Source organism: Tinamus guttatus, unplaced genomic scaffold (genome assembly GCF_059628265.1).
Source record: "Tinamus guttatus ecotype Peru unplaced genomic scaffold, ASM5962826v1 Tinamus_guttatus_pri_ptg000227l, whole genome shotgun sequence".
Taxonomy (NCBI): domain Eukaryota; kingdom Metazoa; phylum Chordata; class Aves; order Tinamiformes; family Tinamidae; genus Tinamus; species Tinamus guttatus.
The window spans coordinates 4,462,888-4,490,446 of NW_028288761.1; the positions used below are offsets into that span (position 1 = coordinate 4,462,888).

At 49.9% G+C, this 27,559-nt stretch overlaps 1 protein-coding gene and 2 long non-coding RNA genes across 4 annotated transcripts in view; 1 reads left to right on the top strand and 2 right to left on the bottom strand.

The window, feature by feature from the left end:
• The window catches only part of LOC148594579 (uncharacterized), a 576,515-nt gene that overhangs the window by 5,289 nt on the left and 543,667 nt on the right, over positions 1–27,559 (bottom strand). The gene's annotated exons all lie outside the window — the stretch shown is intronic.
• The window catches only part of LOC148594580 (uncharacterized), a 248,198-nt gene continuing 225,867 nt past the window's right edge, over positions 5,229–27,559 (bottom strand). The window contains exon 2 of the long non-coding RNA XR_015913420.1: positions 5,229–5,260. This is a non-coding gene — a long non-coding RNA (uncharacterized LOC148594580). The remainder of the gene's footprint in view (positions 5,261–27,559) is intronic.
• Positions 5,235–15,553, top strand: LOC104569966 (zinc finger protein ZIC 4). 2 transcript variants are annotated; one of them, XR_015913418.1, is made up of 4 exons: positions 5,235–6,504; positions 10,665–10,989; positions 13,235–13,357; positions 15,412–15,553. XR_015913418.1 is itself a non-coding variant. In XM_010216968.2 (2 exons), the coding sequence occupies exons 1-2, from the start codon at positions 5,328–5,330 to the stop codon at positions 11,084–11,086; spliced, it is 1,599 nt and encodes a 532-aa protein (XP_010215270.2). In that variant the 5' UTR covers positions 5,235–5,327. The 2 variants fall into 2 exon arrangements, 1 of the variants encoding a protein (XP_010215270.2); XM_010216968.2 differs by lacking the exons at positions 13,235–13,357; positions 15,412–15,553 and having other exon boundaries at positions 10,665–11,086.

The window sequence follows — 27,559 nt, forward strand, 5'->3', positions numbered from 1 at the left end:
TAAAAACCCGCCATACAATAGCCTGCCAGAAGGTGAATGTCAGATCAAAGGAGAACTGAAAAGATGTCCTTTCATATTTTTTTTTTTCCCTAAATCAGCCATGGAAACTTCACGGCTCCATAAAACATGTGCTGCTTTACTGGGGAGACAGCCTCCAGTTTCCTCCCGGAGAAAGCTCGTCTTCCCCCACGCTCAGTTTTTAACCCTTAGATTTTTTTTTCTTTCTTTTTGATTCCATAATGTTCGAATCACCTCGCATCGTACTCATTTCATATCTCATAAAAAATGGTTTTGCTCTTAACTTTCTACCCCTCTTTCCAAACAGGCACGAAGTCAGGAAATGAGGCACAAGACTCCCCTTGTAATGAGGAAAAGAAAACGACTTCACAGAAACGTCCTGGAGAAGTCAAGTAAGTTAAAATATGTCTTTATTTTTCAGTTCAAAGGAGACAATTTTTTCAGTTTAGTGTTTAACGTACTTGCATAAACACAAATCAGCGACACAACGTCCCACCAGCAGCTGCTTAATCCTGCTCAATGCCTATTCATTTGGAGGTTCTAGAATTAATATTTGACGACTCTCTCATTGAAACAACAACCCCTGACCCCATGTGATTGCACTGTCACATTATTCTATGACATATTCATCTTGAATTCATTTACGGACGATTTGATTGGAATGAGGTTTGACATGTATTGGATCCTATTAAAGAAGAAGACTTTGATCTTGTTGATGGGGTTTACATGATATGTATCATCTTTACCAGGGATACCAGCCTTCCACAATGTGGTGTCTAAGTACTTAGTGACTGACAGCTTATCTGACAGGAATACCTTAATCTTGAGGTACTGAATGAAATATTCTATTTAAAACAAGCATATGATTTCCTTGTCCTAGGGTATCTCTAGGTCATGAAAAGTGAGCAACAAACCTAATCGCAAGCCTTTGCTCGTCTGGTAGCCGAATCCCCATTAATGGGAAAACTTGAAATAAGGAAGTCCTCCTAATGGCAAAGGGAGAGCAAACAGAAACAAAGGGCGAGCATGTTCTCGAGCCATTCAGTGTCCTCTTCTCTTCCCTCCAAGGAGATGTTGAGGTTACTGAAAGGGTTTCTTGAAGCACCTCTTGCTACACAGCAGTGCCTTCTGCAGGGACACCTGAGCCTCGGGTCCTGCCTGTGTCAGCCGTGGTCTCGCTGGCTGCTGATTCCTGCCTGCCAAGTGCGGTGGTTAGGAGAGATGCACAGGAGAAGTCCTCATTCCTCCCCATTTCTGCTCATCACTTTTCTTTTTTTCCCAGGAAATGTTAGCATTTTCATATTAATCCCTTCCCCTCCTCTCGCCCGGGAATTGCAGGATAAAGGTTAGCACTTCGAGCCTCTTTTTTACGGCGATTTAAGGCACTCCCTCCCAGCCCAGGGCACCTTGTAAGAACTTCCTAGCTGCCTCATCAGGGAAGGGAATTCTCCGGAGAAGCCGACCTGGGAGCAGATTTTGCTCTCCCAGAGACTCCAGGGGTGTGTGTGGGGGAAAGGGGGCAGAAACTGTTCCTTACGCAAAGTAGGACTAGAAGGATGAGGAGTATTTGGCCCCAAGTCGAAGCACAAGACGAGCACCCCTGGTTTCCTGGGGAAAGCTGCTCTGCATATCAACTTCACAGCAGCCCCCGCCTCCGGCAAAGGTAGAAAGATGGCGGGTAGATTTATACCAAAACAAGGCAAAATACAATGCATAAAGCTATTCCCTGCACAGACAAACCGGGACTGTGCCCGTCCCAGGGATTTGCTGACCCTGGTCAAGACCCTAAGTGAGAGGCCCGCGGCGCAACCCCGATGTGCGGGGCCGCTCCCCGGCATCGCTCCAGGTTGACTTTGCTCTTCCTTCTGCCGAGAGCGCAGCGCTCTCGGGTTCTGCTCTACGGCAGGGCCTGACCTACTGCCCGTCTTCCTTTATTTGAGCCCTGAAAGGAGGGCCAGCAAGGTAGGGTGGCCGTGTCACGGCTTTGTGTGAGGGAAGAAGCTAGGATCCCTTCCCACAACATATCACTTCCCTAGGGTAGGCTGCTGGGTACGCGGGGGCTGCAGACAGGATTGCAGAAACACAAAAGCTACTCAGATTTACACACTACCAAGCAGCCCACCTCTTAATACTGATTCTCCCTGGAGCTGGCACCCAAGAGTCCATGGTGCCTCTCTACCTCTCTTTCCTTAAAACAAGATAGCACTATCTCCGCAAAGGTTCTGCCCTGGCATCTGGACTTCAGTTCAGCGCGTGCAATCCTGCCTTTTCCAGCTTACGCAGGCCTTGAGTTTCGAGGGCAGTCTAGAGGGGTATTCCTTACCCTAGCCAGCTAGAAAGGGGGAAAAAAAAAGGAGCCCGGGGGTTGGGGGGAGGCAGAAGTACGTCCTGATGTTGACACACTTGAGAAATTCTCCCAAAGCCCTCAAAGCCCGTGTGTCTGGTCCAATACGGCTCATATTCCTGCCAAGATGCACGACCCTCGGCCACCCCTCGAGGGACAGGCTCAAACTGCCAACGGGCCGCACAAGCGGGCGTTCAAGCTTTCAGAGCGCTCTGCGAGATACGAGGAACTTGGCCGATTTTGGCCCCGTTCTCCTCTCTCTCTCTCTCTCCATCTCCTCCCCGCCCCCCGCCGAGTCCTGTGCGCGGCCCTGGCCCCCTCCGGCCCGCTCCCCGCGCGGGGCTTCCCCAGGCGCCCTCGGCCCCGAGCGCCGGCTCCTCGCTCAGAGCCGGAAAAAGGGAGTCAGGGAGAGCCCTAAGTGAGGAGCGAACTGAGAGCCATTAGTGTCTGACGAGAAACCATCACAATATTTTAAATTAGCTCAGGGCAAAGCCATTATGACATTTTCCTTTTTTAATTGATAAACTGTTCCAGATGCTTTCTCCCTTGACTGAGCAGTGTCAGAACTGATGGATAACAAGTATGTAGAGACGAAGTGTTTTAAGGAGGTATGAGGAAAACAGCTTTATTTGGAATTCACACTCTGGGTATATTTGTAAGTAACAGATTCATACTTGATAATGTTTGTCTCTTCTGTGCTCTCCTATTGAGATGGTCATGAATAGGACTGTCAAATCCATTTCGTAGAGCAAGCAGACTTGAAAGTTAAGATATTGTAAAGATGGTGTGTGGTTTAAAATGCCTGCGTAAACATGTTATGTAAGGATGGAGAGCTAATTGCATCATTTGTCACTTTTCATCATCTCCACTCAGAAAGACATATACGAGAACGTATCTCTAGCTAGCTGCCTAAATACTACTTTTCTGATTCATAAAACATGGTGAAATGCAAACAGAGCCAAAATATATAACCGTAGCTAGCCCGGAGTATGCGAAGCTGGGATAAAATGTATCTATATGATTATATACATCAGACACTTTAATCGTACCCCTCGAGATCATTGGCTAGTGGTCTCTGTTATAAGAACAATTGGTTTGGAAAGGCCAGATATTTTTTGTTTTACTACTTAACATAAAACTGACTGATCACCGATAATGTTAAACTTTTGTGGAAATGTAAAATTCAGCGTCGAGGGCTTAACATGGCCCTGGAAATGGCGAGCGAGCTGGCTGAGCTCCAGAGTGAGCATCTACTGGCAAGCTGACAGTAAGTCAATGCATTAAAATGCGGGATATCCGACACGATGATAGGAGAATTAACAGTTGCTTTATTTTATAAGACGGTGTGGTTATTGGTGGATTTATTTTTTCCCAGTATCCGAGTTCTGTGGTAATCCTGTAGGCATTTTTTTTTTTTAGCCGAGGCACTATTTCTCCTGTCTTTCCCCGCGTTTCTCATGTTTCTTCTTCTTCCTTATATATATATATGTATATATTATATATATATATAAAAAAAGTTTTGCCCTCTAAGTAGATGCTTCCTTCTGTGCTGAAGCCCTGAGCTTTTCAAAACCTTTAAGGCCTCAGTGCATAATGTCTGAAGCCTTAACCTGAACTTCCACCTCGCAGACGAGGTTCTTTCCTTCAGGGGAGCAGCAGCAGCGTATGTGTAACGTATGGATGCATCCCAATGCTTTTTCTTCAGCCAGGACAGGGATTTTACGTGGAACTATCCTGTGGGGGAGAGAGAGAGAGGGAGAGAGACACGGAAAGGGACTCCCTCTTCTGGGTTAAACTCTCCGATTGAGGCTAAACATAATGATCATCCGTGTTACTCCAGCAGCCAATAACTGCTGCAGTAATCAGATAACTGTTAAAACTTATCAAGGGATGGCAGTGGGAGCCTTCCAGGGTCCTTTCTGGGGCTCCCTGCAAAGCTGCCCCGCTCCAAGCGCAGGGCCGAGGGCGTCGGGCCGGTAGCTGCTCTGCAGAGCGTCTCAGCTGCCCCTTTCGCCTGGGAAAAAAAAAAAAAAAAAAAAAAAAAAAAAAAAGCCCCGAAATTTGCGCTATCAACAAGTGTCAGTGACCTGCGCTCGCCCCCGCTACCCGTCACGGGGCCGCGCGGGGCCGCGGCCCGTGCGCGGCAGGCGGCTGTGCCCGAACAAAGAGCCCCGGGGCCGCGCGGGCGGCGGGAGCGCGGACGGCTGCGCGCTCCCCAGCCGGCCCCTTCCCCCGCCTCTCAGCGCGACTTTGTTCGCCGCGGCCCCGTGGCGGAAGCTCGGCGGCGAGGCAGCCCCCCGCGCCCGCGGATCCAGTCCCTCGCCGCCAGGACCGCGCTCTCGCCGCTGCCTCGCCGGCGCTGCAGGGCTCGGCGGCCGGACCGCCCCGATGACCGCGGGCGGGCGGAGGCCCCGCGCCGGGCGGCGGAGCGGAACGGAGCGGAGCGGAACGGGGCGGCGCGGGGGGGCTGCGAGGCGGGCAGGGGGCGCCGTCGGTGGCGCATGCGCAGTCCCTCCCCGCGCACGGCGCGATAACCCTTTTCAGCCTGCAGCGGGACCTGTCATCGCTGACGTCACGGCGCGGACAGCCAATGGGCGCGCGCGGCGGCCGTCGGAGCTGGCGCGGGGGGAGCGGCCGGGCCCGTCCCGTCCCGCGGCCGCCCCCGCGCCGCGTGGGGCCGCCCCGCGCCGCGCCCGTGACGAGGGTGCGGGGGGACACGACAGCGAGCCCCTCCCGGCTGCAGCGGCCGCCAACAACGCGCCAGCGACGTTCCTGCTCCCCCTCCGCGTCCCCCCGCTGGCAGCGCCGCCCGTGCGCTTCGCCGACGGGCAGCGGCACCGGGAAACTTTTTGGGGAGAAAAAAAAGTTTTTGTTTTTTCTTTTTTTTTTTCCTTTTCTCTCTCTCTCTCTCTGTCTCTCTCTCCCTCCTCCCCGCTGTCAGGTGACTTTTTAGCATTAGAAGCTAATGAGCGTGGATGCTCCGGGGATCCCAGTGATGGACCCTGCCGCACTCTCCGGGCGAAACACGGCGCTGAGATTAGTAGAGTTGGCGGGGGCTCCGCGCCGCCAGCAGCAGCACCCCCCGCCGAGCAGGACGGGCTTCCCGGGCCTCGCCGCGCAGCCCCGCGCCACGGCCGCGCACCCGCGGCCACCCGCCGCCGAGGCCCGCGCGGGGCCGCAGCCGCTCCGGCCAGAACACATGGGGCACCATCCTCCTCCTGAGCATCACCCCGCGGCCCTTAAGCTCAGCCCAGCCCCTCATCCCCATCACCAGCTCCACCACCACTACCACCACCATCATCATCATCATCATCATCATATGGCAGGCCCAGCCGAGGTGGTCTCTAGTCAAACAGGAGCGTTTGGCCCAGCGCAGTCAACAGCAGCCCCTTACCCCGTCTCTCACCCAGCTCAGGCTCTTGCAGCAGGTAGGGACTTTTTCATGCGCAGAGCCCCAGGCATGCCAGGGCTGACCGAGCAGCTCCCCGCTGCACGTTCTCACCACGGACTGTTTGTCTCAACAACAGGTAGCTGCCCCGGACACCATGGTCACCACCACCACTCAGAAGCCGGGAATCCCTCTTTGTTTACTGGACTCCATGAGCAGCCTTCCCATGCAGCTCCAGGTGGCCATCTAAACGGACAGATAAGACTGGGGTTACCTGGAGAAATGTACGCCAGGTCTGAACATTTCACTCAAGTACCAGCCTCCAGGACAGATCCTTTTGCTGCTTCTTCGCTTCATAGCTACGGTGCCATGAATCTGAACATGAACCTGGCTTCACACCACGGCCCGGGGGCCTTCTTCCGTTACATGAGGCAGCCCATCAAACAGGAACTCATCTGTAAGTGGATTGAGTTGGACCAGACTCCCAAAAAAATATGCTCGAAAACTTTCAGCACGATGCACGAGCTGGTGACTCATGTCACGGTGGAGCACGTTGGAGGACCCGAGCAGTCCAATCACATATGTTTCTGGGAAGAGTGTCCGAGAGAAGGGAAGCCTTTCAAGGCCAAATATAAACTTGTAAATCACATCAGAGTCCACACAGGTGAAAAGCCTTTCCCCTGCCCCTTCCCAGGCTGTGGCAAAGTGTTTGCCAGATCAGAGAATCTCAAAATACACAAAAGAACTCATACAGGTCAGTATGTAAAGCTCTTTACTCTCTCTCTGTATTACTCAGCATACTGTTTTGCTTTGTTTTGTTTTTAATGTATCCTTTGCGTTGTTATTGAATGCAAGCGAAGTACTTCTGGAAAATAAATTCTCAGATTTGTTTACTTCTTTGCCATTTGCGGGTGCGGGGAGGAGGAGAGATAAGAAAAGAGAAAAAAAAAAGGAGAGCGAGAACAAATCTTAGAATTCACATCCATATTTTTTCCTGTTTCTGCGAGGAGGCTGTTATAATGTTTGTTCGGGTAGATCTGTGTAAATATCGAGAGATATAGCTACTATTTCTGCTTATTCACAGAGGCAAATGGTTTTTTGGGGGGCAATTTAAAATAGTTGGAGAAAAAATGAAATCATTGTGCAAGCTCACAAATTAAAAGTGAACAATAGAAGTTACAACTTGTCTAGTCAGTTTTGACTGATGTCGCTTAGATGCTGCGGTTCTAACATTGTGAGAATAACACAGCTGCGACCTTTCGTTCAACAGTTTTGTTTTGGTCAGAGGGAGTTTCAAATGTTTGATCTGAATAACAGTGACATTTTTAATGAGCATTGCCATCCAACCACTCTGTGCATTCGCAATACAGGCGTTTGAGAGTTTGGGTACTCGGGAAGAAAAAAAAAAGCGGGGAGGGGGAAGAAAAATAAAAGAAAAGCCAGTATGGCTTCGCCTGTACATTTTGAAATATTATTTGCAGAACTCTTAAGCGAAACTGGGACATGTGTCAGAAACATCTGTTTGTTCTAGCAACTCGATGGACGATCTTGCAAAACTATGTTTGAATTCTTCCGGCCAGGAAAGCATTTATAATTAATGAAATTGCACGTAGAAAGTTTTCACACTTCCAGGAGCAGTTTGTGAAGCTTTATTAATTAGTTTAGCAGCCGGTGTTTGTAGTCTGTAGCGCTGCCTTTTTTTTTTTTTTTTTAAGAAAAGAAATAAGCTCTTTTTGGAAAAAATAATCTGTTCCAGTGTAGGTTTTTCCACCTCCCACCCCCTCCTCTACAGCCTTATGTACTGCTAAGGAAACTACATAATCCTATTGTAAGATCTGCTTACAGCCAAGTGATTTTTTTTCACCCTTCAGTTCATAAAACTCCCTTCCCCCATGCTCGATATATGGCCTGACCTTAGAGGAGTTGCAGTTTTATGATATAACGCGACGTGATATAATATGCATGGCATATATACTAAATGCGTACCGCTATCGTCTAAACATAGCACAGAATTTTTACAGTAACCATCACTCGTCACCTAATTATTTTTCCATTGCTCTATGAGTAGTTCTTCTGAGCGTAGGGGGATGCAATAGCAAAGCGCTGCTTCTCTGCCATGCCCTCAGCTGCTTTTTAGAGAAGAGAGGAGCATCCCCGGGTCACTCAAAGAGCCTCCGAGCCAGCTCTGCGCCGGCTCGGAACAGGTACAGCCATTAGGCAGGAGAGATACCCCTTAATGACAGTGTTTTTTCCTAAGTAAACAAACTTTTACTGCTCTTTAACGGCCTCACTGTTTGAAGTCTGTGAAGCAGAAAATGGTTAAATTCTGAGTGTAACTGACCTACATCAGAGAGGCAGGTTCAGGGCAAAATTGCGATCGGAGGTTGGCGTTTATTAAGCAGAATTCCCGTGTTTTTCCCGTTAACTTGCGCGGTGATTAATTGCTGGATTGCGAAAACTCCTGCGGGGCCGTTATGGTTCCTCCGCTTCTATTAAACGCCCCGAAGTTGTCAAAAACGAGATGTTTCAGAAATCCTAATAGAACTCGCTGGGAATTATTCATGAGGCCGGCTCCAGATTGCCGGCTCCAAATTATTGCCTACTCCAATATTAATGCGGCGGCGGGTTTCCGCGGGCGGGCGGCGCGGGGTTTCTGCGGCGCGCAGGATCCGCGCCCGTGCGCGCCCGCCAACAAAAGCGGCAGCGCGGAGCCGCGCGCCGCCCGCCCGGCCCCCCCGCCCCCCGCGCCCCCAAGAGAAGTTTGTAAATACCTTAATGCACGCGCGGTGACGGTGGATTAGGCCACATTTTCCAAGAGGAATGTCCCTGAATAGACTGGGGTTTTGATTTTTTTTTTTTGCACAGCTATAAGAGTGGTTTTAAAATGGCGGTTGAGTCGCTGCGCTTCTCCATCGCCTGCTTGAACTTTGGGCGGATCAAGAGCACCTCCGTGCTCAGGCTGCGGAGGGAAGGACCCGTAAAATGTCCTCTCCCGGGCGGATCGCAATTCCCTCGCAGGAAAACCTGCTCTCGAATAGGATCCTTGTAGGCGCCGCGGATGGCTCCTCTCTAGAGAGGCGTCCCGAGGATACAGCTCGGGAACGCGCTGCCCTCTTCCCAGCGCGGATCTGACTCCTTCACGGGGTTAAGCGGAGTTAAACATTTTTTTTTCCCAACTCTTCAGAAATGTGAAGGCGCCGCAGTCCGGGTTTACCTGACTGCAGCTCACTTTGCACAACCCGAGTGCTTATGAGGACGCCCTTCCCTGGGGTCTCCTAACTTCCCGCTCTCTTGTACAACACTAATATCCCTGATTTGTTGTCTCAACTTAGATGCTGAAGGTCAAATTGTTTCCTTACGTGAAACTGTAATTAGATTATATGCGTGCGTGTGTCTGTGCATACGCACTGTTGTGACCGAGAATGTTTGGTTACAGGACCCGCATCGTTTTCCGAGAGACCTTATTTTTAATCTCTTCCCACCTTCCCTCTAACACCGGTCTTTACCAAACCTCTCTGCAAATGGTAACAAAGATGTGAGGCACCGTGGGCGATTATTACAGTGGAAAGGACAGAGCTGAAACGCGGAACCACAAGCTTTCTCCCACCCACCTTGCATAAAGTGCATTCATGTGAAATATTTGGGATGCCTTCCTTTATTTCGCTGGGCTCTCAGCCGAGCACGAGGTGGGCTGCTTCCCTCAGAAATTTAGCCGTGACGAACTGAGGGGACACCCCCCTCCCCGCCAAACAACAACAAAATCCAAAACAAAACTCCGAAGCTTTTGCAAATATTCCAGGTTCTTTCAGCCATGTACGCCATGATGGTGAACGCAGTGGCTTTGTTTGCACTTCGTGGTTAACGCTCAGCTGTGTTTTCGTGGTAACTTCTGCTACATTTTTTTTTCAGGAAAAAAAAAAAGCTATTTTCCCATTTGGTTGCTGTGGGCCCTCGCTGCTCCTTCTCGAGGAGGTTTTTGCAGTTAGCCCTTAGCAGTGGCAATAATTCAGCCAGTGTTTCACCCCGCAATATCTGAGGCATGTTTCCCTGAAACCCTCTCCTATATATCGTGTGCCTGGCCCAGTGCACAGAATCCGAGGTTAAACTTTCACACGACTCCAACAACACGATTATATTTCTATTATGCTTAACGTCACTTATCATATTACCAGACAGATTAATCCCGATTGCAATTCCTTCCATGACTGAGTAGGTTCAAATGATAAAAGGCTCTTACCCTCTCGACACAACCAGGCACAGGCCTAGTCTCCTTGCTGCTGAATGCCTATGATTTTGCACCCCACAATCACTGCCTTTTTGAAAGGTTTTGTGCTTTAGTATGGAGCCAAGTAGAGAGGGAGAGTCGTGCAGACCTTCCACGGGATTGTAATCAAGTCAAGACTAGAGCGGATGAGATGTGATTTACCCGGGTTGTGAATAATATGTCCGTGTGCAGCTCGGGGCAGTGCGAGAAGTGTATTTAACGCAGAAATATTCCCCGGGATAAACCACTGACCGCTCTTTCCACAGGACCCGGCAGGCTGCGCAGAGTGCGCACTTTGTTCATGCCGAGCGAGCACTTGGCCTCTAAATTTTCCTTATCTGAGGGCTTTGTCTCTTGCACAAAACCCGCTTTGGCCACGCAAGGCAGAGCCGGGAAGGGAAGGGAAGGGAAGGGAAGGGAAGGGAAGGGAAGGGAAGGGAAGGGAAGAGGGGCGGACTCGGCGTGTGCGGGCAGCCAAGGAGGGGGCTGGAGAGGCCGAGGGGCAGCGGAGCCCGCGGGGCTGCCCCGAGAGAGCCGCTCCCGGTGCCTCGATGGAGGCCGCGGCCCCCGGGGGTCTAGGGCTCAGTGCCCCCTGTCCCCACCTCGCCATCGCCTTACTAATGCCCGTGCTCGCCCATTGCCTCCTCCAGGGGAGAAGCCGTTCAAATGTGAATTCGAGGGCTGTGACAGACGCTTCGCCAACAGCAGTGACAGGAAGAAGCACTCACACGTCCACACCAGCGACAAGCCGTACAACTGCAAAGTGAGAGGCTGTGACAAGTCCTACACCCACCCCAGCTCCCTGCGAAAACACATGAAAGTGCACTGCAAATCCCCTCCTCCCAGCTCTGGCTACGAGTCCTCCACGCCCTCCCTGGTGTCCCCCTCCTCGGACTCCGGTCGGGAACCCCCCGCCTCGTGTTCCCACGCCGAGCCCTCCGCGCCCGCGCAGCCCGCCGCCAACCTGAGCGAATGGTACGTGTGCCAGGGCGCGGGGGCCCGCGCCGCCGCCGCGCCCCCCGCCGCCGCCCCGCCGCCTCGCCCCGACGGGGCGCCCCGGCCCCGCTGCTAGGGCTCGGCGCCGCGGAGAGGGGCGCTTCTCGGGCCGCCGAGCAGCGGCCGCGGGAGGCCCCTGGCGAGCCCTAGGACGGGGGCTCTCGGCAGCGGGGGCGCGGAGGGAGAGGGGCCGAGGCAGGAGGGTCTCTGAGCGGCCCCCGCAGAGAGGACGCGCTGCAGCGTGCGCGACACTGGCCGCGCGCGGCGGACTGTAGCGCTGACACCAGACACGCGTGCACGCAGCGTCCTCCTGTCCTGGCTGCTCTCACATCCTCTCCCCAAGCCCCGCAGCCCCCTCGTCCTACTACAGCCCCCCACTGATCCTTTCCTTTCTCCTTTCCTCTCCTCTCCTCTCCTCTCCTTTCCTCTCCTCTCCTTTCCTTTCCTTTCCTTTCCTCTCCTTTCCTCTCCTTTCCTCTCCTTTCCTCTCCTTTCCTCTCCTTTCCTCTCCTTTCCTCTCCTTTCCTCTCCTTTCCTCTCCTTTCCTCTCCTTTCCTTTCCTTTCCTTTCCTTTCCTTTCCTTTCCTTTCCTTTCCTTTCCTTTCCTTTCCTTTCCTTTCCTTTCCTTTCCTTTCCTTTCCTTTCCTTTCCTTTCCTTTCCTTTCCTTTCCTTTCCTTTCCTTTCCTTTCCTTTCCTTTCCTTTCCTTTCCTTCCTCCCGAGGATTCAAAGTGTTTTAACACAGATTTCTAGTTATACAGATTTTTCTCCTCGTCGAAAGTGTTTTGTGGTCAAGTGCTTCTGTTCGCCCACTATTTTCTGTGAGAGTGTTTTTTTTAAAGAAATTTATACAAACTATTATTTGTTACCAAATTGTACAAAACGATACATTAAATTCTTTGATTAATTAACCCGTTCGGTGGACGTTTCTGTCAAACAACAACAAAAATCATTACTTTTCCCTCGTACAGTATATAAATATATATATAGGCATATATATGTACAGTATATAAATATATATATAGGCATATATATATAGGCATATATTCCGCCTCCCCACCCTCGTAGTTGTCACTAATACAGGAAGGCCCAGAGGTGGCTTAATGATTGATTGTCCATTTTAGTTTACACTAGTAACATAAACACATCCGTTCCCGCCCGAGCGTCATCGCTGTCGGGCTACGGGCTCTGGCGTGGCCGGGGGGGCCTTCAGGCGGGCTGGCCGTGACGTCACGCGCAGGGACCCCCGACGGGAACTGCACCACGCGCGACCTCTGTGCGGGGCTGCCCCGAAACGTGCGGGTTTTGCCGCGTACGGAGCTATCGTGAGATTAAAAAAAAAATCTGTCAGAGCAAAACCAACATGATTTTAGTGCGTTCCTCCAATGCGCGAGCTTAAAATTAACCTGTGAAAGCCGCATTATTCGGTCCTTTCGGGCAAAGAAAGAAAGAAAGGGAAAAATCAAACAAATAAACAACAATGAAAACCAAACACCCACCTTAGGGTAACTTGAAACTGCCGAATGGCACCGTTTTAATTACTTTAATGATGTTTAAGAACAGCAGATAGTAGAGGCGAATAAATGGCCCGGGGACTGCACGGGCTCTCCGCGGCTTGCTCCAGGCTTAGAGGAGGCCTGTGAGGCGCCTCTCTCCAGGGCTGCATCCCGTCTCGCCACCCAGGTAACTAGGGCTAATGCGTGTGTGAGTGCACGTGAACACTCGCACACCTACAGGTGTGCATACAAGGGGAAAAAAAAAAAAAAAAAAAAAAAAAAAGCTGATCCGTGGTGAAATCCTGTCCCTCTGTCCCTCCGAGAGCCTCCCCTCCTGCCGCAACCTCGCTCTCTTCCCAAGGCATCAAACGGGGATTCCCTCTCCTTTTCACCACGCAACTCCACAAATATCTCTTCTTTAGTGGCCCGTTCACGTCGTGCGCACAGTAACAGCAGCATGCCGCTACCGGGACGTAGATAGAGACACCGCATGTGCTCCCTGGGCAGACAAAAATGTACTCCGAGCCCAAATTAGAGCAGAATTGTTCCCCTCTGCCTACACTGCCCCAGAAACTTGTGCCGTGGAAATTGAAAGGTACGAAGCCATTTGCGGAGAGAGAGGATGTTCCCATCTTGTCCTGAGATCTGTGCATTTCTTTATTTCTCTATTTACAGAAGTGTTTGGATGTGCAGGCTAATCACCTTTAATTTTTCATTTGCTTGTTACAGATGTCTACCCCGTTGCTCTCAAGGTAATCTAGACAGACGCAGCTGAAAGCCTGAATCTTATGCCTTAGACATCAAAGAAGGCTCGCACAAAGAAGTATTTCTTCACAACGGTGAATCTTCATGGTAAGTTAGGATTTCTATGGCAATAGGCAAGTCATACTTAAACAGTGAAAGGCGAAGTCTGGAGCCCGTCCAGTCTTTTCATTAAGGACATAATATTTACGTCTAACAGGCCCCTTTTCTTGTGTATACAAGTATATATTTTTGTTTGACGCGAACTAAATCATTTTCGTTTAATTTCCGGTAAACAAAACCTACGCGAATAGGGCACTTGTTCCAGATCATAATAAAAATGGATAAGACTGTCAGAAAGAAAAGGCCCGCTTGAACTGGCGCCTCAGCCCACTTTTGTTTCTGCTTTCTGCCGGGATCAGAGAATGCGTTTGGGATTTGAGGGCGAGTTTCTAAAGGCAAGGAAATGGTTTTTAAGGGGGAAAAGAAAAGGAGAAAGGTCTAATCAAGCTCGGGTTGTTCAAAGGGCTTGATTTTGGGGTTGAAAGTGTGAGTTTTATGGCGCATCAGCATGCCACGTTAGGATCGCTATGGTAATGAGGAGAGCAATAGCAAGCGGCCTTCAAAGGAGGCACACTCCATTTGAGACAGTCTATTAAGATACATTTGCACTGACCTTTGGTTTCATGCTAGCTTAATACAGTCAATCTGCTCCTCGCTATAGATACACTTCCTCCACCTAATGCACTTCTGCGGGGCCGGGGTCTCTCTGGCTTCGCATTCACCCTAAGGTGGGCTTGGCTCTGGCATTCCAGCCTCGCCGCTCTTCTCCCCAAAGAAAGGACTGCTAATGAGGCTTAGGGCGAGTTCCCTTCCCCTCTCACGAGCATTTCCGATCAGCTTATCGCACTAAAACCCGACCACAAAGCCCGAGAAGAAGTGGGTTTTCTCCGCGTCACCCCCTCCCCGTCACCTCCCCCAAATCCTCCGTGCCCTCCACAGCAAGACAGGCTGGGGAAGGAGCGAGCCCTCGGGGCGGCCGTGCCCGAGGGAATCCCCGAGGAGCTCCAAGGCGGCCCAGGGAAGCGGGATGAAGCCGGGGGTGCCCTCCTGGCCCCCGCAGGCAGCCCGGCTGCGGGGAGGCCCGCGGTGCGGGGACTTGACACCCTCGGGGCCACGGGCGACGGGCCGCGGGCCCGGGAAAGTTAGAAGTCCATGTTCCAGTAATTGTCTTGTTGTTTATTTTATCCAAGTACCCCAGTGAATAGGGGAAAAATAAACACGGGGGAAAAAATTCAAACAGTTGAGTCGTCTTTAGTGCCAGCCCTTGTGGTTGAATAAAAAGGATGGTCCAATTTCTATTGAGCTGAGAAATCTTTGAAGTGGGAGTTATTATCTGAGAAATTCCTGCTTGTCGTCCTAACAACGCTGATGAAACGTAAAAGGTTCTTTGTCAGCGATTTGTTCTCCTCTCTGTCAAACTCACCCTTCCCGTTAGCTTTAAACCGTTTCTAAAGAGATAAAATCAAACTTTTAAAGATAACTTTAGGGGCCCAGAGGGTGCAGAAAATACCGAACTATCGAATCCTGTGTATAGACATACATCTGGATATATGTGGCTGTGTCTATGTGAAACTCTATCTGTGTATAGATCTCCATAGATGTCTGTATGACTGTTCGAAAGTTGAAATGATGTCCACTTTTGCATCTTATCCTCCTAACTTTTCTGTCTAATAAATTATTTCCACACATATGCTGCACAGAACGCAATTCTTGGAAAAGGCAGAAATGTTGGGTTTCATTAACATCAGTATGTGACCAACAAGCTTTTTCTTTCCAGTGTAATGAATGCAACAGCATACACTTAAGAGTAACGGCTTTGATCATTTTAACCCTCCGAATACCTATTAAGCATGTACATACTGCAATGTATCGAAGTTAACGCATTCAAACCGATGGCTTCCATATGCTCCCATGTTTTATTGTCCGTGAGTGTAAAGATGGTCCATCTCTTTTGTATCTTCGTTTTATAAACATTACAGTGTATACTGAAACGCTTCCCTAATAAAAGTTCATTTAGGAGTTTCTCATTAGAGATCATTAAATGCTCTGTTTGTAAAACAAATTCATTGAAGTTGTAACTCATCAGTGTACCTCTATTTTAGTTGCTACAGAATGATCTGAGCCCAATCCTGCCATTCTAAGCCACCCCATTAATGTAATGGGACTTTTCCTGAGTAAAGACTGAGTCAAACTACAGTGCAGTGGGTATTATTATTATTATTAAACTGGAGCTTGTCATATTTATGGGAGAATCTACCACATTCCTTGTGAACTGTATGGAGAAGAAATGTCTCTGAAAATGTAACTGGTGAAAACATTTGCAACGTTGAAATACTGTATTTCTTTCCAGACTTCTTATATTCTCCTTTTTTTTTGTCTCTTCATCACATGTTCGGTAATGAGGGAATGTTCTGTTACGTGTTTGAACCTACTATTTATTTTTAATATTTGGATTTTTTACAATAAATATTTATAAGCATATAGAATCTACGGTTATTTTTACAAATGTGTAATTGTATCCAGGCATGTCTTCATTTCTATTGGCTTTGCCGTGAGTTGAAAAATATCCTGCCGAATCGGTGTACGGTTAACGTGGGGGACTGTCAAATACTAATGCGTGTCTTTTTGTTGGTCTTTAACCTCCCTTAGTATCGCTCGTTTTGGGTTGTCATTTGCATTAAAATAACAAAACAAAACTCCTTGACCTCATTTTTGAGGTAGTATTTTTTCACATCAGACGCTCCATGCTTAGCAGTACTGAATTGCACTTTAAATATTGACAGAGATAAGGGGTGCGAGAGTGGTCCCAGTGTCACTCGGTCGCTGCTGACTCGAGCCCTTGGCCTTTGTTCGCTCGCCGCCGCCTGTCCCCACACTGGATATCTGCGAATTGACTCCTTCCCATCCATCCGACTCTGTCCAGGTCAATAATACTCTGGAAAATGGGGGGAGTTTCTGATCAGAGCCGCCCCAGAAGCGCTACTCCTCCCCACGGCCCTGGAGCGACTTTTTGTTTTGGCCTGGCAGGTGAGGGATTAAACTGTTCGTTTAAAGAGATTTCCCCTCAGAATGGGTCCCTGTTACACTGGCACTTTTTATCTGCAGCCTAGAAAGACCTAGAGGTATTTTTGTATTATTATTTTTAAATTCTTAACGGGAGAGGAGATTTGTTGGCCGACTGAAGTAATCTAAAGGCAACCCCTTTTACCTTGCACATCCAACTGACTGATTTCAATACGTTGCAGGGAACTGCAGCCCACGAACATACCAGGAGTTTTCTTGGCTTGACATTTTAAGCCCCGGCTCTCCAGTTCGGAGGGATTCGCGAGTCCCTGGCGCGGAGCAGCCCGTGCGGCGGGGCTGGCGGCGTGCGCATGCGCGCGGCCTTTACTCCCTTCTTAAAAGGAAAACTTGAAAGAAGTTGCCTAACACAGAGATGACAAAAAGTTGGCTTTGGCTGGCAGGAATATTGTCAATAGAGAATACATTTGACTACAGGAAGAGAGAGGGAGGGAAAGAAAGAAAGAAAGAAAAAAAAAGAAGGAAAGAATTAAAGCAAGCATGGAAGGAAAACATTTTTGCTGTAGGAGAAAAAAATGGCCCATAAAGGAAAGGAGGGCTAACAGTACATGCTAATTACAGAATACAATTCTATGGTCTGTAATGATTGAGTGAAGACATGTACTTATTACACTTGACTGTCAACAAGGGAAGGAATGTCCCCTCAGACAGCATGGTGAGAGACGTGTGGGCATTATTAGTGGCCCTTTTATAGACATTGCCTTTTCTTTCTCAATACTGACAAACCATTTTGGAGGGAACCATCCCCTGTTGCTTCCTATCATCGATCCCCATGCAAGCCCATGCATTGTGCAAGTGCATTAATTAAAGACCATTCATTTAACAAAGAACATTGTATGTTCAGGAAAGGAAGATTAGAAATATGAATCAGTAAAACCAAGACCCATTTCCTCTCCGTTAGGAGGGGAAGTAGCTACAGCCCGCGGTTAAACACACTTCAATCCGCGAGCCGCGATCGGAGGCAGCGCCACCATTTATGCTCTTGGGGACAGAGCCCCTGAAATGGATTAGGGCTGGTAAATGTTGTTTTCAAGTGACTCTGCGTGCGCAGGGCTGCTTCCCCACTCTGCGCTGACACAGCCTGCGGAACTGGCTCGGGCGGGCCCAGCGCGATATGGACTGGTCCGCTCGGCCCGACCGGGCCCGTTGGGACCTCTCGAGGCGCCTCTGGCGATGTCCCCCACCCGTGCTCCGCAGAGCCCCCTCTCCCGCACATAGACACCCCCTCCCCGCCCCCGGGTGCTTTCGGTGCCTACATTTATCTTTTCCCCGATCTGAAGCAAAATCCCGTTGCTCCCTACAAAGCCGATCGCGACATGAGGGTGACTTATCGTGAGGAGGTGGGAGGCAAGCGCTGAGCCACAGAGGTTTAGGCAGGTGCCGAAGGGAGCAGGGGGATGGGGAAAGAGAGAAGTCGGATTGCCAGTATCACCCGCATGACTTGTTAAGCCGTTCCAGCTTCTCTAAAACCTCTGGGCCATATGTTAGTTTATTTACACCCTTTGCCTTTTCGTATGGCGTCTGCTGAAGAATATTCCTGGGATATAAATGAAAGGAGGCTAGAGTAAACAAACAAGGGGAGCACCCGCTTGAGGGATATGTAACATTTACTAAGACCCCAACAGGGCACGTCGTTCCCATGGTTATAGCGGGGCCAGAACAGCAATTGAGGCTTTTAGTTAACCCCCTCAGATTTTTAATGCTATATGATATATTGTCTCTATATTCTCGTAGATGATTCAGAGGCTTTGCAGGATTACACTGGAGATGGGGCGGTGGGCAACAAAAGTCATCAAAAATAACACTTTAACTTAAAAAATAAAGAATAAAAGGGAAAGCATATTAATGATGCCAACAGCTTAGAGAAACCTCTGCAGTTTTCGTGGAGGACTGAATTTGTTCTTAACTCCTTCGTCATTTGGAGCTAACCTGGTACGAGCCGAGGACGACACTCTCCCGCCTGTGTTTGATGACGAGGTCTCGCGACTCTGGGCACCAGCTCCCTGGCTGGGACTTGCCCCGAGCTCGCTCCCTCCTTGTCGCCGCGGTCCCCTGGACGGGCTGGAGTACGCTGGACTACGATGACACCGTTGCCCCCCCAAAACGAGACGCCCTGGCAAATTCGGGTGATTTGTGATATTATTATTTTTTCCCCCCGGGTGAGCTTTACCCGGAGTATTGGGAGCCCTCCCGGCGCGGCCCGGGGCCGGCGCATCCCGCTGCCGGCCGAGCCGTGCCCGCGGCCCGGCAGTGGCGTCTCCGCGCCGGCCCGCGGAGCCCCCGCGCCCCGGCCGCTCGCTCCGGTCCCTGTGGATACCTGCCCGAGACCGCTGCGGGCGCCAGACAAAAGCACAGACCTCAAATCCACCCCTAGCTCTTCGGGAAAGCCAGAAAAAAAAAGCCAACTTTTTGACCAGTCACTCCTGTCTTAAATTATCCTCCGCCCTTGGTGGGGGGTAGAGGAAGGGGACATGACGGAGCCGTGGGAGCTCCTTGCTGCACGTCGCCTGCTCCTGCGAGCGGCCGGCAAACGGTGCCCCCGAGCCTGGGCAAAGCCGGGGTGGCCTCACGCATTCCCTGCTCCCTCACCCTGCAGGGGCCGGGAGAGCCGGGAATCCGGCAGTGGGATTCAAAGGGAGGTTTCAAGGGGGAGGTTTTGTTCTCTATACCTGAGGACAGATTAATCCTCGCATATATTTGATAAAGATGAAAAACCTTGCTGGGAAGAAGGAGAAAAAAATCGGTAGGAAAAGACTGAAGGAGTCACTGGATTGTTACTGTCCAGAAAACAGGCCAGTTTTAAAAACCTGTTGTAGAAATGCAGAGACTCTTTAAGTGTGAAATATCATTTCATTGTAAATAGTCAAAAAAAAAAAAAAAAGAGTTGGTAATCCAACTTCCGGAAACTGTTCTGAATTATTTCAGCAGACTCCTTTAAAAGGGGATTAGCAGGGCTTTAGTGGCAAAACCCTTCTGTTTTATTCAATCTCTGATTTTATGTTATAATTACTAGATGTAAAGACTCGTGAATTAGTATGCAGGCGTCGTCCAGACATTATGCAGGTGCTATTCTAATCATTCAGCTTTTTAATTAAGGAACGAGGTAAGAAAACAGAATCATAAAAACACTTTTGTGAGAGCTGAGAAAATCGTGAGCGACTGCATGAATAAAGCCTTTATACCTTATCCTGACAGGTCAGACACCAATTGCCTGACTTACGACCTTTTCTTGCTGAAACAATGGTTAACAGCTTTCTCACCTTGTTCCCATTATAGCCTTTATTCTCGCAGAGAATTTATGGAAATGCCCCTAAAATGCTTACACTAAAGAGGGATGCAAAAAAAAAATTGCAATTTTAATTGGTGCGTGCCCCATACAAAGATACTTTCTTTCGGGCTGTCGCGAATGGAGGGTCACAGCCCGGCTCCAAATGTGGGTGGATCGGGCTGTCTTGAAGGATAAAATTATCCTCCAGGGGAGGATAGGAAACAAATAAACAACAAAAAACAGGACCCCCCCCCCCACCCCGGGAAAAGCCACCCAAAGTTGCTGGGATGCCCCGGCAGCAGGAGTGCCGCGTCCCCGCTTTGTTCAGCCCAGCAGAAAGCAGCCAGTTCCTTGATGCCGCAATGCAAACTTAAAGCCTTTGTGGGCTTTGTTGCTATTATTTAATTTCTTTTCCTTGCCTTCTTCCTCTTCCCTCTTTCTCCTCCTCCCGCCCCTCCCCAGCCTGGCACTACTGCATCACGTGTATTAACATATGAATGAAACAAGCAGAGCCAATGCACTTAAGGTAATACCTATGCTCCCTTCTCGGCTGATTATCTTTTTATAGAAAGTTACATTAACTAATGACATTTACATAAATATGAATAATTAGTAAGGTAAGTAATTCTGCTCCGCCGAGGGAAGGCGGAGTGGAAAAGTGCCTGCTACTTGAGCCCAATTTTCGCCTCTGCAGACCTGGGGGCTGTTTTGCCCTGGCACCAGGAAGGAGTCTCCGGGATGTGTGCGGGAAGGAGGGGAACTGTCACATTTATATTGTTTTCTTTATTCAGATGTGAAACTTTTATCTTGTGCCCCTCCTTTATCTCCCCTCCAGACCTCCAGTTCTGAGCAGAGTTCAGTGGCTGTAAATGATAGGTTCCCAAAAGCATCAATCCGCACTCCTCTGGTACTTGGCCGAGAACAATGCAAGTATTAGGATATCAGCAGCACTCGAAATGATCACGCGTTAAATTATTTTGCTTTCACGGATGAGGGGGCTTTTTTCCAATGTAAATCAAGCGCTTTAGTTATTAAGTCTGAACACTAATCTCCAACAACCTTTACATAATGTGGCAGAATGTGCCACACCACTTCGCACCTGCACTCTGAATAGAGCCGCCTTTTCAATGTAAGACACGCTTGTTGCCCCTGGGTTCCAAAGGAGTTGTGTGAATAAGTCAAGCTTTTTGAATACCCCTACTCGCTTTCTCTTCCTCCTTTGATCACAGAAAATGTCTTCTAATTTGTCCTTTTTCATTGTAACAACGTTTTCAAGTCTCTTTTTATTTTCCAAACCACATATTTATAAAGAACATAAATCGCCCCAGAAAACAAAAGTTTTCTCCTCGCCAACTAGCCGAGTAGCCTATGATCACTTTGTTATTCACAAGGAGAAGAAGGGGAAAACAAGGTTCTCGGAGACTGTTGCTTCTCGAGTTTATTCTAAACAAACGTTTAACTTTGGGACGGGACGTGGGGGGAGAAACGTGCTTGTCCACTTTTAAAATAAGGGCAGATCCGCTTAGGGATCACGACTTGGGGATCTCTGCCCTCTCTAGCCTGTTGGCCAGCTGCGTTTCAACCTTTAGGCATCCGCGATAAACGGGCTGAGGAGGCAGGAGCGGTTGGGATCTCTCCTTTCCTGCTCTAATAGCAGCCACGGCCGCCTGGTTTCTGAGCCCACCAGCCTGGTCGGAGCGAAGACAGCTGTAGGCGGGGGTTGCACGCATTAATTCCTAGCCGAGCTGCCTATTTTAACCACCTTCAAGGATAATGAACTATTTATAAATCCACGCAAGACGACAAAGTTAATAAGTAGCAGAACCTCCTGGTTTCTAGGGAAAAAAAAAAAAAAAAAAAAAAAGGAAGAAGAAGGTTGGAAGGTCGAGGCACCCAGGCACCCTCCACGAGCACCTGAGTCCTATTTTCCCACTGACGCCTCTTCGCATGGAGGAACCGGCCCGGCAGCCCCTCCGCGGAGCGCGCATCGCCCGCGCCTCCACGCAGCCTCGGGCCGCAGCTCCCGCCTCCGCCGTGGCCCCTCGCTGGGCTTCCGAGGCGCGTTGCCCCCGCGCCTGCTAAGGAGCACTAGGTTAATGGCATTTTAGCCTAGCTGGTCTCTCTGCAGGCTAAGCCCAGCCTAGGAGCTTCTCACTCCTCCTTCTCACAGACGGGTTTCCAGACGACTCTTTAGCATCCCTATTCATTAGCGTTAATCAAGGCTGTAATCCCAGCGAAGAGGTGCCCGTGTGTTTCTGCTGCAGCTAAAATCGCCTATCGAGCGTGCATCTAGGTAGGAGCCTGCGCAGCGCCCGCTCCCCCCCTCCGACGGGCTTCCTTCACCGAGAGGCTATTTTCTTACATTACCGTAGGCTCTGGTAAGAAAACTAACAAACCCTCCTAATACAGTTTAAAACACTTTGATGTCTTGCCAAGAAACACACTTCCTTCAAGAGACAAGTCAACATTTGTTTTTCACATTAAATGGCGTTTAGTTGCCACTGAAAAAAAAATGATGCTGAAGGACCACTTTTTAATTCGATGTATAACAACCGCGGGGGTCTAAGAGAAAATAACGACGAAAGCTATAGACACAAATAACTAAATTACCAAAACGTTAGTATATCTCCCAGGTTCATTAATATGTAACAGACTCCCCAGTTAATCTCCAAAAGCTAGTGTTCCCCCTCTAAAATAGCACTCTGGGACGAATTGTACAGGAGATCAATCACTGCTAATGCAGTAAGGTTTACTGCAAGGGGGAAAAAGCTATTTACACCTTCAAATAGAAGCTTTTGAGATTTAAGAGTAAGGGTCATACATCACCAAGAATAAATGATTATGAATTGGTAAACGCGCCCTCCAGCCATTAGCTATGCGACGCGATTTATCATTTCTTGGTGTTTTTCTTTTTAAAATCATCTGGCCGTTTGAAAAGAAAAGCATGACGGAGAGGAAAAAAAAAACACCGCGGGAAAGTTTGTTTTTGCATATACTATAAGTCATCAAAACACGGCTATTCAGCAATAAACGGGGTCACTTATGAAGCGCTGTGCTGGAGACAATGCGGCCGTGCCATTGTGCGCGCCTCTGAGCGCTCCTGGAGCGCAGCTTCGGCCGCTTCTGCCTCCCCTTCCTTACGAGTTATAAACTCGTCCGCGTAATAAGAAATCTCCTAAGCCATCAATGAGATACCCGTCTTGCCATCTCCTTATTTATGTGGGGCTCGAACTATATGGGACATTTTTTCCTGGTCGCTTTTTGGTCAAGACTCTAGCAAAATTCCCATTCAGGGACTGGACAGGGAGGATCTGCCTCGGCAGTGGATGGAGGTGACAGGACATATCTCGTTTTTAGGCTCCATTGCAGTAAAGGGACAAGGGCTCGTTTGGGTGGAAAAACGCCATAACTCAGGTCGCTGGAAGCCGGCTCACCCCTCTGGCGATATTTGGAGAGGTTTCTGTTTATGTGCGCCTCATTGTTTTTTTTTTTTTTTTTTTCTACTGAAATTGGTTCGCGATGCCAAGTAAACCTTTTTCCACTTAGACTGTGCTCAGGGCGCTGGGAATGTTGCTCATCAAATTAAATAATCTGTAATAAAACACATACTTCAGAGCTGGGAAAGAATGTCACCGCCTTGTCAGGGGGAGGGCGGGGGGGGGGCGGGTGGCACTGGCCTGTGTCTGATGGAGGCCTCGAGCCCGGGACCTGCCGTCGAGGGGAGCGAGGAACCGAAGAGCGGAAGGAGGAACGAAAATGGGGAGAGATCACCTGCCACCTCATCGCACCTCCCATCTCCCCACAAATAACTGAGCGAAGGACCAGAGGTGGGCGATGGGCACAGAGCTGGACCTTTCAGCACAGAGCCCTTAGAAATGGCCAGATTAGGGCAGATTCTCAAGTCCTCCCGGAGAGAAGTGCTAGGGACCTCCGCTCGGAAGGGCCTCCGGGGAATATATAAAGTTCCCTAAATTGTTACATCCCGCTGCCCCAATACGTTGGATTTCAATTGTGACAAGTGCCTGTTTTCTGAGGGTAAGAGATTTAATATGTCTGGTGAAAGGGTCTGTGGCAGCGAGGCTCACAGCAGGTAACCAGCTCTGCTAGGGGGCTTTTTAGTCCGACTTATAACACTCCTAACATATTTGCAAGATTTGGGAATAAAGCGACTTGCTTGTAGACTTGAGGAAGAGCTGAGATTTCTGGTTTGTTTTACAAGCTCGTTACAGGCACATTTGGCCAAAGGGCACTTTTTTTTTCTTTTTTCTTTTTTTTTTTTATGTAAAGACAAAGACACAGAGCCTGTTGTGGGGAATGCAGGGCTTTTACAAAACTCTGCTCCGTGGGCAATTGTCTGGTGGGTGGCTTGGGAAAAAAAATGCCGGGCAGTTGCACGCGATGGGTTTTCTGACCCTTTGCCTTGGGGTACAAAAACCTTGTCCAAGGCACCTGGAGACAACTGTCGGGCGAAGCTGTCCCCTCTCGCTTTCTGGGCGACTCTCCTCAGTAAACAGCGCAGCGCTCTTGTGCTCCAAGCCGCGCAAAGCCGTGCGTTCCTCGGAAGCTGGGGCGACCTGGCCGAGCAGGAGCTTGCGGAGAGGAGAGGCTACGGAAAATCCCATCAGGTCGTGCCCGGGAGAAGGGGCACGAAGGAGTCGAATGAGCCCCCAGTGCCCGACTCCCTGCCCACATCGCGGCCCCAGCCCCACGGCCCGACCTCTGCTCGTCAAGACGTCGAGGCGTCGCCTCCTGCCCTCCCTGCCCGTTACCTCAGCGACAACAAACTAGAATTTTCCCTTTGTCACGGAGGGGATCACATCTGAGTCCGCTCCTTTCCTCCCCAGCATCCTCATGGGAAGGTCCACTCCTTGGGCCACCAGAGGCGACTAGGGTGCAAGATGTTTTCCTCAGAAATGCTCTCCTCTTTAAGAAGTCTATTTACAAATGTTCAGGAAGGAAAAAAAAATATATTAACTGATTTAGTTCTCTGGAACAGATGAGATTGTCTCCCTGAATATCTAATGTTGCAATTGTAGTTCCAAATATACCCATTTCCTCTTTATTACATCATTCCGCATTTTATTTCTATAATTTTATGTTTTACTGCTGTTACTTTTTCCCCCCGCAAAACTCTATATTTTAGACGTTATGGAAAGTCTCTGAAGATCCATAAGATTATTATTTATCTGATTTTCTGTGTCTCTGAATGCTGTATACATTATATAATTGCTTTAAAATGTTTTCATAAATTACATTCAGAAATGTGTCATAGTAAATTACCTTTGTAATAAAATGTAAAAAATGCAAATGGCTGTTGTCTTTATTACGTTTTAAACCATTGGTTTATCTGCACTATTTCACTTGTCACTTGCACAATATGTTCTAGGAAGGGGAAGCACAGTTTGATAACAGATAGATGGAACCTCGTGTGTAATCTAGCAGGCACGTACAGTTTGGGTCATTTCCTTATCTCCCGCAGAAAAGACATTATCCCCCTCATATTTACATACTTTTCAATATTTGTCAAACAATCATAAATTATAAATTAATGAAATGTTCGACAGTCTTCAGAGATCAGACTAATGAAGACATTTACCTTTTTGGTGATTTGGAGTCTCATCTTTGTAAGTTTAATGACATTTAGACTCTCACGGTTTATTAGGCTTTATTAGATTTGTCCTTCGCTCCTGCTGTCATTCAGATGTCTCTGCATAAACATCACCTGCTTCAGGTACAAGAACAAATCGACTTCTTCCAAGAAGGCTCCGGGAGAGGAGGCGCTAGGAGCACGGGGAGCGGAGCGGCGCAGAGCCGGGCGCTGGGCGCGGCGTAGGCCGCGCAGGGCTCGCCTCGCCCCGGCGATGGCTCTTAACCCGCCGTTTGGGGATCTCCGGGCCTTAAATGCCCTCACAGGTCGAGAAAGCCCCATGGGCGCCCAGCGCCGTATCCCGAGAGGGGTGATTCTTCCAAGCGCCGTCGAGGCGCCGGGACGAGCGCGGGCCCGCGCGTAGGCAGCACGGGCTCTCCAGGACTCACTCCGACGGGTGACCTGCCTGCCCGAAACCCTGTCCTCAGACCTGGCACCTCTGCCCCACTCCAAGGCCGCCTCGCTAACCCACCGTCAGGTTTCCTCGCTTGTGTCTGCTAGCAGATACCCGACCCTGTGTGGGGGTCCGTGCTGCCTCCGCGCTGTCTCCGCGCAGCTCCGCGCAGCCCCGCGCGCCTCCCGCACCTCGAAGCCCGCGGGGCCGCGCCCGGCTCGCCGCCTGCGCTGGGGCCCGGGCTGCCTCGTAGCCTTTGCACTTCATGAAATATGAATCAGCGCGAAACCTCGCACGCAGACCCTCGCATATTGTTTGCAGAGGCTTCCAAATATTTCCAAACAACGCCTTTTAAAAACACAACGGAGAGTTATTAAAGCGCTTGTTGGTAAAGTGAGCATGTGTTCTGCAATCATCAAAAATTGATATGTACCGCCAGTAAAGTAATTATGCACCATCCTGAGGATACGAGAACAGTACATTGTTAATCCACTTGCACACCCGTTGACTTGCAGCATCAGGCTGCAAATAGCTTAATTAAGTCATACACGTGGAATATAACCATATTGTTACATTGCATTATGCACACTACATCTCAATTTATTGGGACAATTAATGCTACTGATAGACCTCGGGCAAAAAAGAAAAAAAAAAAAAAGGCGCGAAGCACTAAAGTTGCCTCTTGGTGACATTTGCAGTGTGGGCAGTAAACACGGAATCAGGGCAGAACCTTCCGAGAAGTGACTGGCGAGGGTGTGTGAGTACCTTCGGCGGGCGCTTTGGCGAGCTAGAGGGAAAGATCTTCGCAATCCTCCGTCTCCAGGCTGTGTCGAGACTTTCGAAAACACCCTCAAAGCCAAACGTTCCCACTCCTCTTGACTTCAGAGAAGTTTGTGCTGGATGGGAACTCCGGGATCGCTCCCCAGAGGGTCATAAGTCTAGACCAAGGGACACTGGAGCCAGGGTTCGGTTTCACCAGGGTGACTTCGCCAGGCAAAATGCGCATCAGCGTTTCACACGCGGTGTGGAGCGTTGTGCACCAGTTCCGCCAGCAGTTTGCACGCCCGTGGAGCGGAGCCCACGTCGGGGCTGGTACACCAGCACCAGGCTCGGAGCCGGGGCGCTCCGCGAGGACTGCGGGCCCTGGAGCCGGGCCGGGGCAACGCGCCCGGGCAGCGGCTCCGGCTCCGTGCCCGGGGCCGGCAGCTCCGGGAAGGGTGCGGAGTGAGGGCGCAACGAAAGGCAGCGCGGCCGGCGCCGAGCACCGTGCGCGGCCGCGGAACCCTGCCCGGCAGCCCCGCGCCCCGGCCAAGCTCCCCGGGACCCTTCCCTCCGCGGGGAGCGGGGCCAAGCTCATCCCAACGTGAACGTAGCCCCTCGCTGTTCATCTCCCTTTCCCAGGGGTCTCCCCGCTGGCCACGGTCCCCAGGGGTGAAGTGGCCTCCAGGGAGGTTAGGGCACTTGGCCAGGATGTTTTCTAGCGCGGCGGTGACACAGCCGTGCGCTAGGCTGCCCTTCTCCTGCTAGGCTGACGCCTGGGTCATATGTGGGAGCAGTTCACCTTCGGGAACACCTGGGAACGTGGCGAGTGACACACAGCTTGAGCTGACGAACTACACCAGATTCTGCAGTGCCACACAAGATCTGGATTTTTCCCCCGAAGAACAAAACATCTCTAAACCAAAAACTATTTGTTTGACCGATGTACCTGCCTTTTCCAAAACTTCTAAACCCCCTCGATTCTGCTCTGTCATTCACATCAGGGGGAATTCCCTTCAAGCTTATCTAGTCCACGCTCTTCGGGGACTCGAAGGGCAATAGCCAGCCTAAAAATAAATAATAAAAAAATAATAAAAAAGT